The 19,611-nt window shown below is 42.8% G+C and overlaps 2 protein-coding genes across 10 annotated transcripts in view; one reads left to right on the forward strand and one right to left on the reverse strand.

Annotated features, from left to right (window-relative positions):
* The window catches only part of EPS8 (EGFR pathway substrate 8, signaling adaptor), a 147,480-nt gene extending 135,832 nt beyond the window's left edge, over positions 1-11,648 (forward strand). For all 9 annotated transcript variants that reach the window (XM_075440546.1, XM_075440564.1, XM_075440537.1 and 6 more), the window contains 4 exons: positions 261-498; positions 4,095-4,275; positions 5,175-5,304; positions 10,224-11,648. In XM_075440546.1, the coding sequence (XP_075296661.1) occupies positions 261-498; positions 4,095-4,275; positions 5,175-5,304; positions 10,224-10,337 (663 nt within the window). In that variant the 3' untranslated portion in view covers positions 10,338-11,648. The remainder of the gene's footprint in view (positions 1-260; positions 499-4,094; positions 4,276-5,174; positions 5,305-10,223) is intronic.
* Positions 11,649-17,681: 6,033 nt separating this feature from the next.
* Positions 17,682-19,611, reverse strand: part of PTPRO (protein tyrosine phosphatase receptor type O) — a 154,843-nt gene continuing 152,913 nt past the window's right edge. Inside the window, 2 exon segments of the mRNA XM_075440599.1 lie at positions 17,682-18,221; positions 19,267-19,387. Coding sequence (XP_075296714.1) covers positions 19,283-19,387 — 105 coding nt within the window. The 3' untranslated portion in view covers positions 17,682-18,221; positions 19,267-19,282.

Genomic DNA, 19,611 nt, shown 5'->3' on the forward strand with positions numbered 1-19,611 from the left:
AAACTCATCTGTTTGAAAGAAAGAAATGTGTTTCAGATGATGCCATTGCTGTGAACGCTGTGTCCGACAGAGAGCGAGACGGGTGCCAAACACTGATGCCAAACCAGATTTTGGAACTGTGTCTGGCAAGTAAGATGTCTGTGTGCAATAAGCGAAATCAGCTGGTGGAAAGCGTCCCAGCATCATCTGCAGAAACCTGAGTTTTCCCGACGTCTTGTCCAAGTCTGGTTGTCAAACCAAGTCTCTCTGCGTCTTTTCAGAAACAGAAGACGGACTACGTTGTGAAACAACCCGATCCGGTTCCTGCTACTCCTTCCCCGCCTCCCACGCCTGCTCCTGTCCCCGTGGCTGTCCCGCTCCCTCCAAGCACACCGGCACCGATCCCAGTTCCCGTCCCCAAAGCGCCAACAACCATCAGCCGCCAAAGCAGCACCTCCAGCGACAGCGGCGGCAGCGTGGCGCGAGACGCCCAGAGGCAGAAGCAAGTTCCCGCGGATCGTAAGTTTGTCTAAGAAGCAAGAAAAAAGTATTTCTCCTGCTCCTGGGCGTTTTGCTTCATCCTTAAAAATCCTTAAAACCTGGTGTTTCAGATAAACGTTGATGAAATCTTCAGCTTTAACCCTGTGTTTAAGATACGCATTTCCTGCGTACAGAGTGTTCTGACCCTCTCTAATCACAGTGGTAAGCCGGGACAGAACACTTCTGCACTTGTCCCAGTCCTAAATCCTCTCCTCGTGTGACTTTCTGGGATCTTCAGTCAGTGGTTTTCAGCAGTGCAAATGCAGGCACTGATATTCTGGCTAAAGTACGTTTTCCACCTGAACTCACTGCCGCATTATGATCTAAATTGCTTTTAAAAGCAGTTAGGCTGTTTTTACGCTTCTGTCCATGATCATGCATATTTCTAGGGCATTGGCACCATTCTGAATCACAGAATCACAGAATGTTCGGGGTTGGAAGGGACCTCTGTGGGTCACCCAGTCCAACCCCCTGCCGAAGCAGGGTCACCTACAGCAGGCTGCACAGGACCTTGTCCAGGCGGGTCTTGAATATCTCCAGAGAAGGAGACTCCACAACTTCCCTAGGCAGCCTGTTCCAGTGCTCCGTCACCCTCAAAGTGAAGAAGTTCTTCCTCATGTATCTGAGGCCTGCAAGAAGTCTTGCAGGTCTGACTGATGCACAGGAACCATTTTTAACAGTGTTTCAGGAGATTTAACATAGCTCCACTTAGCTTGGTCAAGGCAACAGCAACTGGCATGCCACTGAGCAACCTTTCATGTCCTTGTCTGAGGAGGATGAGAGAATGTATTCCGTAGCCCTTTTTCTGGAAAAACGTGGTAACCTGCATCCAGCAGTATGTGGGGGTCATGAAAAGTTCTGCTTTAAGGCCGCTTTGTAAATATAAAACCTAACTGCTGCTGAGGCTCCTACTCTGCACCAACTGAAAAGCAAGTGAGGTTGAAATAAGTTATTTAATCAGTAACTTCTGTCCTGAATGCACTTTAAGCAATGTGATTGCTTGGCTTAAAAATAGCTGAAACTTGTAGGCAAGCATTTACTACATCTATTAAAGTAACAGCTGTTAAAATAATGAGCTTTCTGCAGTTCAAGAGTTGACAGCTTTCCCATCCCCTGCCTTATCAGAAAATCCCACTTCCACTTGAGGTGAAAACTGGCACCCAGTGTATCCTTCCTGGAGAAGGACTTCTTTTCCCCCCTGTCCCCACTGGATGAGAAGCGTGCCTGCTTGGATAAGCACACTCAGTCGGTGGAGCCTGTTTTGACGTTACCTCGTGACAGACAAGCCTAAGCTCTGAACTTAGGAGGGGTCTGAGACCTTTTTCATAGTTTCACATAATAGACTGGCTGGCTGGAAATTATAGATGGTGAACAGCCTGGCAGGAGGAACAGGCTTCACCACTGTTTCCCAGAGAAACAGGAGGGCCAGCTTCTGACTAGGTCCTGTTTTGGGTGGTTTGTTACTTAGATAAAAACAGAAACCTGAGCAGTTAGATGTAGAAAATGAGGATGGATTTCACACACACAGACACAAAAAATGATCATTTCATGTGAGATGGACTGTGCATGCTGTAGCAGGTGTGTTTCCCTGAAGCCACGATGGCCTTCTCTATCCATTACAGATAGAAAATGTGAAGACCATCCTGGTTTCAGGTACAGGGTGTGAGGTGTGAAGGGTTGCTGTATACTACATGGTTGCAAGACATCTTTGCCCTCTCAGCCTCTGCTGAGGCCCCAGGGCGTGCGTGGGATCTCCTCCACCCTCCTGGGAGCTTGCAGAATAGCTGCCTCTGCAAAGGTAATGGGCAACCCTGCTTGTACACCCGCTGCCCAAGTACCCACCTGAACCCTGCGGAGAACACGCCATGTGCTACCTGCTTCACACCAAGGGTATCTTGTTTATTTATGATAATGCCTCTAACAACAGCAAGAATCTGTTATCCAACAGCTAAATATTTATCTTTTGATATAGTCTTGGTCTAGATAAAACAGAAGTCTTTCAAAATCTGAGTCAACAGAAGGAAGATAGCAATTTTCTCGCTCTCTTCCTGTTTGGGAAAATAACTGGTGCATGCTTTGATAACGTTGCCTAAAGGCTTTACTTGTATATCCCATCCCAGACCTTCACATATCACTGAGCACATGTCATTTCGGCTTCCGATTCACAGCCTAGGGGAAAAATACCCAGCACAATAGGGCCTGAATGCCAGACATATTTTACTTAGAGATATTTTATCTACTTTCAACCTGGGGCTGTTTTGTAAAACAAAAAAGAAAATGGCTAAACCAAGGATTTTTCCTTTTTTTTTTTTTTTTTTTTTTTACTGTGGTGATTAAAAAATAAATCCTAAAAGCCTATGTAAACCTTGTTTTTATTTGTCTAACTGGCTAGAGATGTTGATCCTTGGAGAGGCTTTGGAAGAATATAAGAGGAAAGTAGAGAAAGAAACATCTTTGCTATCTTACAGTTTTTTCATATTGAAGTCATGTCGTTTTCCTCTGTTGCTATCAGAGTAATGGGAGAAAAGAAATAGCTTTTGCCATCTGAGTGCATCAGAAAAGGTGATGTAGTTACTCTTTGTGTATCAAAGTGAGAAGATTGAATGAAGATGACCAAAAATATCTTGATAAGGAAATCTTGAGAATTTTTGGGATCACTTAAAGTTGTGTGTCAAGGTGTTTTTATAGTAATTCCAAAGTTAAAGCATAACCGTTTAACTGTGCTAAATCAGTATCTTCTTTGTGCCCAAAAAGATATTTACACCCTTTTGGATTCTACCTATTTTTGTGAAATTATACATAGAACTTTTTATATACATTTTAAACAGTTTTCAGTGTCATTATAATTTATTTTATTGAAATGCATAAAAAGCATTTCAGTTTGTTGCCTGCCTAGTGACCAGCAATGGAAATAAATTCTTCAGACAAATGGACTCTGTGGGATAGCAAATTTGTACAGTTTTGGTTAAAAAAAAAAGTTTTGCCTAATTCCTTTGTCTCTGAAAGCAACTACTTTTTGTTTGCTTTCTTCTTTTTTTAATGCAAAGTGTGATGTTGTTTCAGCTAACCAGTCACTCCAGGCTTGGAGTGAATTCAAATTTCTTAAAGCTCCTTCCAAAGTTTCATTCCTATAACAGCTTATTGGATGTAAGGTGATATGTGTCAGTAGCAGTGAGATTTTTTTGCCTACATTGATTTTCAATAAAAAGTTGAGCTTTCAATTAAATAAATATTTGTGGAAAGTGCTGCCTTTCTACAGGGTAAGAAATTTTATCTTCTTCCTCATCTTTCTTGTTTTCATTTTTAAAACATCTTGTTTCTGTTTGAAGGAACACAGACTGTGACAATTGAATAACCCTCCCTGCCTGTTGTCTTCACAGCTTGGGTGCTGTCAGGCTGATCTACGCCTCTGAGCGACATCAAGCTCATCTCCTCTTTCTAGAGTCTCAGCTGAATTTTGGGGGTTCTTTTTGCTTTTGTTTTGTTTTGCAAAGAGGGGATTATAAGAAATGAGCTGGCTTTGATAAAGCAACCTTGAGAATAACTCCTGGGGGGGGACATCTCTCTCTCTCTAGGCAGGAAATCGCAGATGGAGGAGGTGCAGGATGAACTTGTTCACCGGCTCACCATCGGCCGGAGCGCTGCCCAGAGGAAGTTCCACGTGCCACGACCAAACATCCCGGTGGTTAACATCACTTACGACTCTTCACCTGAGGATGTGAAGGCATGGTTGCAGTCCAAAGGATTCAACCCTGTGTAAGTTTGAGGGCAAATGTAAGCAAACTTCTTCAAATTGTTAGTAATTAGGATGTTGTCTGGTCTGCCCACTTTTTAAAATCAAGCAGCCTTCTGAAAATTGAGACACATCAGATGCACCTGTGGAAAAAATAAATGATTTTTACATATATATACATATATATTTATGTACATTTAGGAAAAAAATTATATATATTAGCCTCCACCAAAAGGTACTTAGAATCATAGAATCATTAAGGTTGGAAAAGACCTCTAAGAGCACCAAGTCCAACCATCAACCCAACCCCACCACGCCTGCTAAACTATGTTCCGAAGTGCCACATCTACGTGTTTTTTGAACACCTCCAGGGATGGTGATTCCGCCACTTCCCTGGGCAGCCTGTTCCAGTGCTTGACCACTTTTTCAGTAAAGAAATCTTTCCTAATAGCCAATCTAAACCTCCCCTGATGCAACTGGAGACCATTGCCTCTCGTCCTATCACTGGTTAGTTGGGAGAGGAGACCAACACCCACCTCACTACAACCTCCTTTCCAGTAGTTGTAGAGAGCAATAAGGTGCCCCCTCAGCCTCCTCTTCTCCAGACTGAACAATCCCAGTTCCCTCAGCTGCTCCTTACAGGGCTTGTTCTCCAGGCTCTTCACTGGTTTTGTTGCCCTTCTGTGAACATGCTCCAGCAACTCAATGTCCTTCTTTTAGTGAGGGGCCGAAAACTGAACACAGTACTCGAAGTTACTTGTTATAACAGATACTGAATTGACTGCAAGAATTCTGCTGCATGAAGTTTTGCCTTCATTTAGTAGCCCTATCTGAGACAATGTGGGATGAAGCCACCCTGCTTCTCTCCTTGGGCTAGTGTCTTTTTGCTTACTTGTTATTTGTTCCCTTGGTGTGACCCCAGGACTGTCAACAGCCTTGGCGTACTGACGGGTGCTCAGCTTTTCTCCCTCAATAAAGAGGAACTGAGGACTGTTTGCCCAGAAGGGTCTAGAGTCTACAGCCAAATTACGGTACAGAAATCTGCCTTGGAGGTACGTATAGCCCTGCTTACTAACCTAGTGCTGGGTCGCCGCTTTCGAACCTATAGAATTGAATAGCTTTTTCTGTGAGGCAGCTGGCTTTTTCTCAGTTCCCATCACGTTGATAAGCATTATTTGTGCCTGAGTTATTTGGAATTAATCCATTGAAACAGCATCCGCTGAAACACGGTTTGGGATCTCTCCCCACTTCTAAGCGGGTCCACAAAGCGTTAGAGAAAGTGCACAGTAGTACTCAAGTTTAAGACTGTAATCAGGCTGCAAGAAGACAAAAGGGCCCAAAAAGGGTTTTGGGCAAAACAACAGGAGAGAGGAAAATGCCCTTTTTATTGCCTCTTGCTCTGCCTGGTACTTGGACAAACAGGTACTCCTGGTATTTCTGGTGGTGATGAGTTAGTTTTGCTTTCTCTTCGCAGAGGAGATTTGATTTATTAGGCATGAGCAAGTGGCCGAGTGAGCTCCCTGTTGAATCTCGAGGCCTTGCAGGTCAAATGCTGGGGCTTCTGCATTAGTGGGGATCCTGGGTGGGGGGAAAATTCTGTGCTAGCAGAATTACTGACAGAAGGTTGAAAGTATTGTATCTCTCTATTCATTGCTCGGTGGCAGTTTAATTACAGTAGTATTGTTCCTTAAACACCTTAAGAGCTTGTATACAGAGCTGTGCTAGGCAGCATGCCTACCAGTTTTAAACCAGGAAAATCGCAGGTGCAATTTCCTCTTTTTTTTTAAAAAAATCTTGCTCTGGCAAGTGGAGAAATGGACCTCGATACTGTCAGGAGGTGAGACTAGCCCATATGAGAAACTGTATTGTTCAAATCTTCTTTAAAAGAAAAACCCAAAGAAGTTTAAAATGTGTTTCTATCCCCTCATGAATCTGGGACAGTCTTGCTTAAATGATTTTAAGCTTTAACGACCAGACATATTTTTAAAGGGAATTTTATGATGATGCCTATTTTACACTTTGCCTGGTCAGTGTGGATCAGACAGCATTGCTTTCTAACACTGTTAAACTTGCTTTACCTTTACCCCCTTCTTCAAGCCCTGTTTTCCTGTGAGAAGGAGGGAGAAATATTTCACTTTTATTCTTAGGAATATGTGTCACTGCAGTCCAGAGCAATCCATCATTTCTTACTGAAGAGATAGGTGTATTCTGCAACTTTTCTGGAATGTCAGAAATCTTATTTCAGTTTCGTAAGGTTTCTGTGTACTGAGATGGAAGTGCCTTTGTGGTGGCAGACGGGTTGAAAAGCAGAGATGCGCTGGTTTGTAGAAGGCTGTCCTTTTTTTTCCTTCGTGCTGTTATTCTGCTTGCCTTAGTTAGGTCTCGCTCTGCAGGAAACTGAGCAGTCAAAACTTGTCTAATAAACACTCTAGAAGTGTTAATAAACATGTACTGAGTGTTGAACAATGTTGTTGGATTTTGTTAGTGAAAAGGTAGTTGAAATATTTATTTCCACTTCAGTTATCTGAGGTTTAACTGATGAATTTCAGAATGTATGCAATTTTGATTACTTTAGACTGTTGTTTGCTGAATTACCCAAACCATTAAGTCACATCTGCCTTTCTGTCCCTACAATATTTCAGGTCACAGGGTTTTGGAAGGCTGTCCTTGTTTAAAAGAAACTGTAGGAATGAGTATCACAGCCAAAATGCCTGCATGTGACCTAGCAAAGATGAGCTTGTATGTTCTTACTGCTCAAACTAGAAACGCCTCTAATAAGAGAAGCACTTAAGCACACACAAACTTCTACCAGTGTCAGGCCTATTTTACAATTTGATGCTTTTTATAAGCAATTACTGGGTTATGGGTTTGACCACCATAATTGTCCTACATGACTAATCAGTGATAAGTTTTCAGGAAGTTCTCTGGCATCCTTTATATAGCACTCGTGGTGTCACATTGCAGTGAATTACCTGGGTGTTAAGTGCAAATAGCAATAATAGCCAGAGACAGAGCAAACCCACACACTCTCCAGCGTTACGGAACTCCATGCCTCGTCTGTATTTGTTATTTCTGCTTGGGATCTTCCGCAAGTGTTTCTGGATTCACACCATTTTTGCAAGCCGGTGAAAGGCCTACCTCTCGGATTTGGGGCTGCATTCCCAAATATGGACATCCTGATCTTCACTTTTATGCAGCTACAATTTTCCTTTTAGTGGTGTTCTACCTCAGGCACAGGAATTCAGCATTTTGTAATTGGAATTCCACTTGTTGGAATTCAGTAATTTTTCCCTTATGAGGAAAAAAAATGAATAGGTACCATAATTTAAATTACAGCTCTAAACTAGAAGAGGGCAGATTTAGATTTGATATTAGGAAGAAATTCTTCACCATGAGGGTGGGGAGGCACTGGCACAGGCTGCCCAGAGAAGCTGTGGCTGCCCCCTCCCTGGCAGTGTTCAAGGCCAGGTTGGATGGAGCTCTGAGCAACCTGGTCTGGTGGAAGGTGTCCCTGCCCATGGCAGGGGGGTTGGAACCAGATGATCTTTAAGGTCCCTTCCAACCCTTACCATTCTATGATTCTATGATGGTAACTCCATGCAGCCCTGAATCACAGAAGAGTTTAAAACATCCAAGGAAGCAAGGCTCCTAATGGAGTTTTGTGGCCCTTGTGTAAACAGACTGCAGGTGCAGTGAAGGTGCTTGGGGTTGAACGGCTTTCTGGGCCTGGCCAAACAAAAGCAGAAAGACAACCCTGTGCGAGACCAGCCTATCAAGACAGCAGAGAGCTGGCCATAGCCAGGGCCAGACACCTCCTTTCTGCCAGAGGCAATGGTGGTGGCAAAGCAGCGGTGTCTCAGGAGGAGGCAGGACGCACTGCACTCTTCATACCGATCAGAGTATCCCCACCGGGAGCTGCTTTCTAGGGTTTCTCCAGAAAGTGGAAGTTTACCTTGTATGCCAAGTGCAGTGCATTATAGCAACTTGGCTGGTGATCTATATGGACTTACTTTTTCACTGCAAAGTGAACATATTAATAGTCTCCATGATTATGAGTTTTTGTGTGTCCATTTCCTTAACTTTTCTTGAGCGTCTCAAGCTCTGGTATTGAAAAGAGCTACAGAAGATAAGCATAGAGACACAACATGCTGAACACCACCTTTTTCATCTCCAGAAGGGAACACTTCAGGTCCGCATTCTCACTGTCTTCCTACTCCATGAATGGGAACCATGGACACACATCCCTCTAAAACTGAAGATGGTTTCTATCTAATATTTGTATCAAAATGTCTGGAAGAATAGCTTATTCTCTTTGACACCTCAGTGAAAGGAACAGCCCAGGTACAGCAGTGGGACTGAATGATGGAGCTTACTGATACCTCATGATCTGGTTAGGGACTAAGCTGGGTAAATCACTAAGGCCAAGGTCTAGTAGTCTGTTCTAAAAATCGTATTCCCAACAACAGCCCTAGGCTGCGTAGCTGCCCTGTCTCCGAGTAGGATGTGCCTGTTGTACTGTGCCACATGGCCTGTTGCAGTTGGTTTGGTTGAGCAGCGTTTCAAGCTCATCAGTCACGTTGTTACTGATGTTATCAGGAAGGTAAACTATTTCAGCCTCGGCTGCTCTGTCATTTCCAGAAAAATATTTGCACATCACCTCTGATAAAGCATGTTGTCAGGTACCTGTTGATGTTTTTTATGCATGACTTAGTAATGGGTGACTGCTGACCTTACTCTGTATCTGAAACTAAGTGGGCAAGGACAAGATGAATTAAGACAAATAGAAGTGTTCTCTCACCTTCAGGGAGTCAATTATAAACCCCCTGCTTTGTCCTTCTACTCTGAGAGGAGAGAGCAATGGTAATTTACCTAGCAGGAGCATCCTAGCCTCCCTCCCTGTGGACGCCTAACCTGTCGGCCAGGTAATGGCATCAGATAATGCATTGTAATGGATATAATGGGGAAATCTAAATTACATTTTATGTAGTGGGATGAATTTTCAGAGTTCAGAATCAACAGAAAGATTTTTTTTTTTCCCCCCTAACAGTCCTGAAATTTGTTTTACACTTTTCAAAAACAGTTTCTGCTTCCTTATTCAGAGGCCATTTTGGAAGATAGTTTTGAAGCTTGGGAGGTCACGTCACAGCCAGATAACGCAGTAGCGGCTGTGGTTCTTGCTTTCTAATCCTCTGGTGTCATTCAAAGTCATGCACGCTTTGGAAAGTTCTGCTCTAGTGGACAAGTGTACTAGCCTTGCTAATAACTTTGTTTACGTTGCTGAAGCAATCTGTTTGCAGCTAGCTCATCAGACCTGTTTTTCACCCTGAAAGGTGAAGTAAGGCCTTGTCCCCACAACACTACCCTGTTGCTAATGCAGTAGTATGATACACTTCTTATTACTGTGTTCTGAGTTTGAAGGCTGTGTCTCCGAACAGCAAATGCATGATGGTGTATTGTGTGATGTGGGATACTAAGATTAGGTGTCTTGATCCTTATTTAGGCTTTAGCTGTGCAAACCCATGTGCATGCATGAATTTTGTGTTTACAAAAATCTAAACGCACCAAGAGTTTATGCGCTTTAATTTCCAAATATGATTGCCATGATATTTAAGTACTGCAGGGGGGAATCCTAACAAACTTGCTGGGCTTTAACCGTGCTTTTACCGAGGCCATATTTCACCCCATAAATATCCAGCATTTCCAGGGGCTTGCATGGGGACTAAGATGCTCAGCAATGCTGAAAGTCAAGATGACACTTTTAATAGTCTGTGGGTTCTTTTCTGGTCCACATTTAAGGATAGTGTAAATCCTTTCCTATTCTAAATGTTACTTAACCAGATTCTTAGTGCCTTTTTAGTTCTGAAGCTGCAAGGTGAGTTTAACTTGTTCAAATATCTATCTTAATAAAAGACGATCTTCATCATGTGTCAAAACCAGAAGTAAACTCTTTTTCTGTTTTATTTGTTTATAGGCGAACAGCGGTAGTTCAGAACTGCAAGAAATTATGAGAAGACGACAAGAAAAAATCAGTGCAGCCGCCACAGATTCAGGTGTGGAGTCCTTTGATGAAGGAAGCAGCCACTAGATGTGTTCCCTCTTTTCTTTAATTCCGTTGTCTGTAGCATTATACCATCCAGCTTTGCTTTACGAAGCAGTGACGGGGAATATCTTACTATGTTGTGAATGTAACTAGCCACCATAAAGGAAATAAAAAACCATAAAGTAGTCTCCACAGAAGTACCTGCTGCTGGCTTCTCAGCATTAAAAATGAACAGGTGAGAAATTCAATGGAGGTTCCTGACAGGTGAAAATACTGGCACGTGGTTCATTGACACCCAAACACAAGTCTTGCCTGTGTAGAATTAACAGGATGGATAAACTGGAACATGTCTTTGTTTGTGATTCATGCGAAGGGAGCTGAGCTAGCAATAAAAACGCATTTGAACCCTTCAGTAATAATAAGATTCTGAACCCCACCTCTTGCTGTAGTACGCAGTTATGTCTTCTTGGCTCAGTCTTTCTTGTCATGCATTCGGCTGCAGGATGTTTAGTGAAGCCAGCAATCAGAGAGGAAGTGTTTAGAGAATGAACAGCAGCCCAACATAGACTGTCTTTTTTACATCACTCCCAAGATGTTTTACTACTAATGATGCTGTTTATAGCAAAACAATACTCTGTACTTTGATTTTATTAATACTTCACTCCTGATGAGCTATAATATTGCACAAGAAGGAATAACTAGAAAATAGTAACACAGCTCAGCTCAAAGAGGTCATCAGATCTGCTGTAGGTAGCCATGAAACAATTCGCACTGCTTTTCTTTTTAATATACTTGCATTTTTTTTGTTTGTAACTTAACCCATCAAAAGAGCAGTGTATAATCTAGACTTCTTTGTGTGTTGACCCCAGATGTCAGTTTTCCCTTATGTAAAAAGCTATTGTTCCTTCATAAATGTAATTTTTTGGAAAAGTGGATTCCTGGAGGCAAAAGGGGGAGAAAAGCAAACATCACTTCCCAGCAAATATTATTTTTGAAGACGCAATGATGTTTGTCACAAAAATGCTCAGTTATTTCACATGGTCATGTGATTTTATATATAATATATGTATTATATATAATATATAATATCACTTAACTTAGACAAATTTAATCATCTAGTTTGATTAAGTTTTGTAGTGCCTTTTTCACATGAATCAGCTTAAAGTCTGCAATAAACAGTGTTTCTTGTCTGTTAAATAGTTGTATCTTTGCAGCTACAAAGATGGTATTGAAGTAAGAAAGTGTTCTTGATTTTTGCCATTAGTTTGCTCTTCCTCTGCGTACAAGGGAAAAAATAATCCTATTCATTTTTCATAAAAGAAAAATTAAAAATCTTAATAAAGGTGTTTAGTGCCATTTATTGTAAATGTCCTTACAAATTCTGCTTCTGTGTGTTCGTTATGTGTCTACGTATATTTTTACATTTAATATATAGTCTTTATGCCTGTGAAAAGTATGTAGGTTCTCCACCTGTCATTTAAATGTAGTCTTATCCAGAAATCGGTCAAGAAGTCATGAATCCCAAACTGAAGACTCCAACTGCCATAGCAATGACTAAGAAATGGATTCTTGTCTTACCCAGCCTACTGTAGGTGACCCTGCTTCGGCAGGAGGGTTGGACTAGATGACCCACAGAGGTCCCTTCCAACGCCTACCATTCTGTGATTCTGTGAAAGAAATTATAATTCTTGATTGCTTTCTCCCTATAGGAAACATCTGAACCAGCATACCTGCATCCATTCCACTTATATACCTAGCTTTATGGGGGAAAATTGTCTGTCTCACTGCATCGCCTATCATTAAAGGTCAAGCCCAGTCCTCCAAAGGTTTCATGTATTCTCCCAATCACATTTAAAATCTACTCCTCCCCACCCTCTCTAGTAAGCATCCATACCTAGTCTGAGAAGAGTTCACTGTGCAGCAAAGACCCCTACACTAGGTGGTGAATGACTAAGAAAATAAGGGACGATCTGAAGCTACTCTTAGATAGATGCTTTGCTACTTGCAAGTACAAGAGTAGGCAAATTTTAAAAAGAACTTTGAAACACATATTCAAAAATTAGAGTCACTGTATTTTCTCATGGAAAGTATGTCTGGTTCCATGAAAGGCACTGGGGTGATTACCTGTACCTTTGTTCCCCTGTTAACTACCAAAATATGAAGCAAATATCCATATTGTCTGCAAGCTTTTCCTAGCATTCAGCAGACGCTTTGGCTTTGCCCAGAAGGAAACATCAGCTCTTCGGAGTCTGTGGAGTTGGGTGTGCAGAGGTCTTGGATGAAGCACCCATGTTTCATCTCAGAGAGAAAAGAGGTGGCTTCACAACTGTTTTTTTGAAGCTGGGTTTCTGCGTCTCTCTTAAGTTGTATGGGGAGAGCCAGGCAAGTCTGAATGGGACCAGTGTGCTCGGAGGCATCTTGGGAGAGACTTGGGAGAGAAACAGTAAACCCCTTCCATATATTTGAGGGATAAACAGAATAATCTGGGGGCTTGGGGGTTGATTGTTCTGTTTGTTTCTGGGTTTTTTTCATAGTTTTTAAATTAACTACTCATGACTTAACAACCTAGTACAACTTGAGTTGTATTTCAGCCTTAAACTTTGCTGAACTAGACTTTATGATTTCTGTGTTAGAGTCTGTGAAACCTGAGTGGCATTAAGGCAGATTACTCCCATTTTTTTGCTGGAATTTCTGTGATGGTTTAAGGCACTGCAGCGAGCTTCACCCCTCTGCTGCGCAGTTTAGGGCTCCTCAAACAAAAATACAATGTTTTCTTCCAAATTTTCAGTGTCTTAAATGAAAACAGTGGTAAAACGCAGCGTTTCAGTCAAAATGTTTTCTGTAGGATTTGAGCAGTGAGGATTTAGTTTTTTACACTAATATTTTAGAAAGCCGGGATACGTGAGAAGTGTCTTTGAAAAGGAACCAAAACAGTTTTTTAAATGCCAAAGAAACGCCTCATTAGCTGTGGAAAAAGGAGCCATGTTTGATAACATGGGAACAATTTTACTATTTTGCTGCCATCAAGTCCGCCTTTTAACTGGGTGGAGGGAGAGAGTTTTAGCAGTGTATGTTCAGTCAGCAGTTTTATGCTTTCAAAGTGCATACATACTTACCTTTTAACAGCACCAGGGCACTTCTTCCCACTCTTTTAGTCTGCTTGTTCCCTTGGGACACCATGGGGAGAGAAACCCACTGTGAAACCTCACATTTAATTTGTTAAGAACACTTCTAATCATTATTGATGCATGGAACAGTTTACTTGCCATCTAGCAATTCAAATGTTAAACAGCATTGTGAATGCGTAAATGAGATTTTTTTTTTATGCATACTTTTATTGCTCCAACGTGTTGTGCTATATGAAAGCTGGTGGGTTTGGAGGGAGCTGGGAAATAAGTGCAGACTTCCACATTATTGGTGTGTGCATAAATCAATGGTTTATGGGGAAGCAGCTATCCAAAATGATACGATATTCTGACATGTACAGAGCTCCCAGTGACTTTAAGTGTATTCATCCATGTTTGTGACACTCTGAAAGTGTCCCTGGAAGTGCTTTGCTGGACGGTAACAGCAGTACTTTGCTAATTTAGTGACGGGAACAATCAGATACCCATGAATAACTAGTATGATGTGGAGTAAGTCTTTCTGCTTTGGAAACCTGTAACTAGCAGATTTTTTTTTTAATTGTGAGAATTGAAGGTATTTTGAGTTTTCAGGTTTTTAGAACTTATACAAAAGCAAGATACAGCTGGAATGCCAGACCCTTGTTCAAGCAGGTGTCTCCACTGATTTTCCTGGGCTGCATCTTATCAATAACCATGGTTATGAAAGGGAGAAGTTCTAGCCAAGCCACCATGTTACAGGAGCCCAGGTTTTCTATAATGTTTTTCCTCAGCTGTGAGGTCTGTGTAGTGTGTAAAACACAAAACAAGCAGCCCTAAGGCTCAAGCGTGACATATCAAAGAGTAGCTGCGAGAATATTTCTGTGCTCAGCCTCTCACCTTCACATACACGCAACAGTGTTCTGTGTGGGAAGGGCAAACCTGAGGAAACTTGCAGGTGTGCGTGGGGTTCTGTATTTAAATTTTGCGCAAACACGTTGAACTTTTACTGCTGCTGAGTTTTAGCTAATGAGCCTATTTAACTGCCTTTGGCTCTTCAGTATCTTTCTTCAGTTTCTTTGAAGTTATGTGCTTGGGTTACAGCTTTGGCCTTTTCCTACTTCCTCAGCATTCAGACCAAAACCAGTATCAGGGTATTAGTCTGCGCCTCTACTCCTCCATAATGTTTATTAATTAAAAGAGGAGGAGATCAAAGAAAATGAAGAGGCTTCCTAGTTGCTTCCTAGCCGCCACTGCTGCCGGTCACAGCAGCAGCGAACCTTCAACCCCCCTGCTCCCATCCATTTCAACAGCCCTAACAATGTTACCCTCTCACGAGAAATGGCTGAAAGCAACAGCTTTTGCCTGCCTGAATGAAACTACTGTTTTCACACAAGCCCTTAAAAAAGAAGTGAGAGTGAGGTGGTGTGATGCTGCTTAATGAGCTGAATGAGGAGGAAGGGAAGGGCCAGTTTTGGTGTGTAAGATTATGATGTTGAATATCTGACAAGGGACAACTTTGTCTTCTTTACGTACAGGAAAAAAAAAAAACAGTAAAATGAAGTAAAGCATAAGTAAGGCTTCACAGCCTTCTGAATCCTTCTGTGAGGATGGAATGAAACAGTTCTGAAGACCTAAGTATATCAGGGTCACGGCACAGGGCATGCTAGGAGAGACAGCACTTTCACATTGCTCTCAAAACTTCTTAGCTCTTCTAAAACATGTCCTTAGGTTTACTTGTTTGCTCCTTCCATGGGGGCATGCACAGTATGAGGCAACAAGGCGAGAACCTGCCCTGGTTTTGATTAATGGTCACTCACTGGGCAGAGCTGCTTTTCCATGCATCTGGGTCAGCAGATGCTGTAAGAGCAGCGAATCAATATACAGCATCTATGCCGTCAGCAGAGCTATAGGCATGAAACCCATAATTCAAAAAACTATTAAAAACCTGACGCTTCAGACAGCTTTACAGCTGCGATGACTTCAGCGTTGTATTTTGACAGATGCTGGAAACCATATCAGCACACAGCAAGAGTCCAAAACATTGTTCGTTTAGATTTGCTTTCAAGGAGCGTGACAAGGTAAAACCAAAGTAGGAGGTCAATGCAGGCCAAAAGGCTCTGCAGAGTCTTCTGACCCACGATGTCTCCCAGACTCTTTCATTGCTTTACTTATGTCTTGAACTCTGGGAGAGGTGGTGTCCGCTGCTAGCCCAACACACCCAGTTACGCAGTTTTGCATACACTGTGGGGTAGGAAAAGGTATTTTTCTGAAGACCTTTTCATTGTGAGTTACTTTGTGATTAAGTAGCTACTAAAGGAAAAATACACACCTGCTTCTGTGCAAATGGAATAAATTTTTTGACATGCATTCAAAAAACTGTATAATAAATTCAGGCTACTCAGGCAGTATCATTTGCAACAATGTGATTTTGGCATCTTTGCAGCAATCTTGTACCCTGTCATGTTCAGCCAAGCTTCTGTTACAGCCAGCTCATACTGATATTTTGTGTTTTTACCTTTTACTTGTAACAGTAAGGCTGCTGACTCTGGTTTATGCTACAGAATAAATGTAGACTTGATGGGCAATCGCCAGCAGGAGGGAGCAGGCAGTAGATGAGAAAGTAAAAACAGTTGTGGGTTGGTTGGTTTTTTTTCCCCCTGCTAGTTCTCTAGAGGGATTTGACCATATTTTCTGAGTAAACATATAACGAAACTTTTTTAAAAAAAAAGCATGAAAGCAAGGTCTAAATGGTCAAGTGCTCATTTATAATTCTGTCTTCTCTTCAGATTAGGTCAGACAAATCTTTGCTGTTCCTACTGAAATGGCAAGCCCTCCAGCTGAGGCTCACTGGTGAAATAAGAGAACTGTGTACCTTTGAAGCCTGTCTTGTTAGCAATCTGCTCCCTGAAGGCAGGGCTCTCCGCCCTTTTGCCCCTATCCCTATGCATCTTCTTTAGAGAAATGGCATCTCTGCTTTAGGACTGGGCTTAGTGGAAACTGTGGAAATAGTATTAGATGCCTGGGAAGAGAAGGTGGGGCGCAGTTCATATCATACGCATTGAATAATCGGAGGTGGAGTCCTGTTTCTTCACTACCCTTCACAGGACCTGTTTTCTTTGGGGCGTTATGTTAAGTCTATGCAGTTTTGCTTAACACCGATGGGACAGTCTGAAGAAAGTTTTCCACTGTGACCAATACGATGATGAAATAGATATTAAGGGAACAGACACCTATTAGCCTGCTAGCGGAACAACTCATTGGAAGGAAAAATTCAAATACCATCTGAAGGAGGTTATTGGGAAGTAGCTGAGCTACCAAACTGCACCCTCGTACCGTGACAGGTGATAGCAGGCCGCGGGGCAAATAAAAAGCGTATGTGGGTGTGTTTGCTGTTTCGCTGACAGTGACTTCTTCACAGGTAAGCAATCCAGTGTGTTTACTTTCAGTTCAAGTTTGCTTTGTTTACATTGAGTACCATTGCTGCTAACTTCCAAGGAGGTGACACAAAGCAACAGGTTACAAAAAATGCCATCGACATCCATTCTGACAGCATCCATGTCACAATACACAATGATGTACCGGAATTATACAAAGACAAAAAAAAATAGATATATAGCTAATAATTCTGACTAGAACTGAAACTGACAGCAAAAAAGAAAAGAGCCCCCCCGCCCTGACCCCGAAGCCCCTGCAGGAATCCACACCGACGCTTTGGCAGCCTCCTAGCAATAAAGCGATAACCAGCCCTTCACATGCCAAAACCTTGTTTTTGTAACATCGTGAATTCCTGGCTCAGAGAAATAGTTACATCCGTTAAAGCACTTTTTTTTAATTTCCCCCTTTCCACCACCCCCAACCTGAATCAGCTTCACGTTTTTACACAGGGTTAATACTTATTAAAAATAATAAACAAATGAGGGGTATAGGCACCATAGACTGCTCGACAGTTAAATGCTATAGTAATGGAGTCTAAGATAGCCCAGCTTGAAACTCAGCTGCCCTTTGATTAGATTAATCTAAAACAAGAGCCTGATCTGTGGCATGACTGAACAGGCTGGTGAAAAGAGCAGTCCTTCAGCTTAATTAGTAGTAACACAGTCAAGAACCAAAACCACCCCATCTCTTAGTGTCGGCTGCCTGCTTCAGCTTCAGGCTTCATGTTTGGATTGCTGCTCGTCAGTCCGTTCCTCAGGTCTTGTGCTCCCCCCAGGCCCCACGTACATCAGTGCTGCAGGAAACAGTCAAATCCACGTAGCCAGCAACTCCCCCCACCCTCCCACCCCCTTTTCTCTTCAGAATCTCCAGAGTTCTTCATGTATGTTCATGCCTCGCTATTCACTAATGAGGTATTATTAGGTACTAACAATGCCTGCTCTCCTATGGACCTTAGCACAGACCAGTGACACATGAAGAAAGCTCTTCAGTCAGCCATTAAAAAAATATTGCACTTACTTTAACCTTAAGCCCAACCTGCACAGAAAAAAAAATAATTAAAAAAATTAACCAAAAGTACCAATCAAAAACCCAACACTCTGGAGCAATCCATTTGATGCACATATAGTGTCTTTTCCTTCATGTTGTTTAGTTGAATTTGGTCCAGTATTTTAAAAAAATGTCCAGAAATGAAACAGTTCAAAAGACACCGCAGGCTCGTTAAGGCTTTTTCTCCCCAGTGCTTCAGCAAGTTAAAAGTTTCTTTCTTTCGTTGTCCGTGTACTGCAAAGCAGCGGTCTCTCCTGGCAGAACAACTGGCCGTTCAAACCATCAAAAGAAAAAAAAATCAGAAGCAAGGGAAGATGGGTGTGCTTCAGGGTCTCACCTGGAACTGAACAAACGAGATGCTTTAGAAATTTAAAAATGGAAATAAATACAGTTCTTGGCATTTATTTTTACCAGCCCTCCATACAGGCAGGAACTGCAGGCCACCAGTACAGGCAGCTTGGCTCTGGGACTCAGATTCGACAGTAAACATGAGGAAAGGTGAGGCAAAGCGGGGTTCATTTTACGGGCGGGGGGATGATGCACGCCGTGGCTAGGAAAGGCGCACGTGCAACACCACAGCCACGCAGCAGAGACGCGTTGAGTCTGTAGCTTCCTGCTTCACCCAAAAGCAAATACTGAGGTTATGGCTGAGTTATTACTGCCACCTAATGAACTAAAGCTCATTAGCTTGAACAGCAGTGATGTACGCCCTCACAGCTTGTCCCCACCGGCAGATCTCTCGGCAGGTCAGAGCCCTGTGTTTCACTCTGCAGCCGGGGACGGGGCTGGGCTGGCTGCGTGCACGGTCAGGCGCTGGGGCTCAGTGGCAAGGCAAGATGGTCGCTGCGCTCACGCTAACATTGGCACCAGTCTGAGACACCTCCTATTCCCCGGTTCTAGATTTATAAAAACAAAATCCCCAGCATTTCATGCCAGAGTTTTTTGGTTACCGCCTCGCCACAATAGCAGTGCTGGCAGAGCATCCCCAAAGCTCTGCTGGCCTTGGGAACCTGGCAGTCGGTAAGTGGCTGGAGAATGACTGAAGGTACAAAGTCCTCCCCTCCTTCAAACTTTGTAAGGTGTGTTAGGACAAGTGGCAGGGAATGAATGGTTAGATGGCTTGCACAGCATTTCCAGATTCTCTTTTTCTTCGAATGATGAGTAAGCCACCACATTCCTATAGTGCCATGGGAAGTATAGCAGATAAAATATTGCGAGAGGCTAGAGGGATTTTCCTCACCCTCTCCATGTGAGCATCACCTCAGAGGGGGATGAGACCTGGAAAACCCCAGAGCCCCAGCAAAGCTCCTGGAGCAAATGCCCATGACACTGGTTGCTGCCGAGCAGCCGGGACGCGGGGCTGTGGGCATGGCACGTGCCCAACTCACCACCTGTGACTCTGAACTAGGACTTGCTGACGTTCTCATATATGACATCGCTGATGCAGAACTGCTGCTTCTTCTTTTGCCACATCAGTTGCACGCACTGGTGGATAAAAATATATTGTTCCTGCAAGAGAAAACCAAATGAGTGGGCATTTTTGCACCTCAGAAAGGATGACAAAAACCCAAAGAGTGACACCGTTTGATAGTTCACAGTAACAGCCTGCACAGCTTCCCCATCTCTCCCCCCTCAGCCCCACAGAATGGACAGTGAGCTGTCTGCTCCCTAAGAGCCCCCAGCTGTTCCCAATAGCAGCTGGGCGAGTACAAAATCCACCTGAGCTGCTTAGG

This window comes from Opisthocomus hoazin, chromosome 1 (assembly GCF_030867145.1).
Source record: "Opisthocomus hoazin isolate bOpiHoa1 chromosome 1, bOpiHoa1.hap1, whole genome shotgun sequence".
NCBI classification, from domain to species: domain Eukaryota; kingdom Metazoa; phylum Chordata; class Aves; order Opisthocomiformes; family Opisthocomidae; genus Opisthocomus; species Opisthocomus hoazin.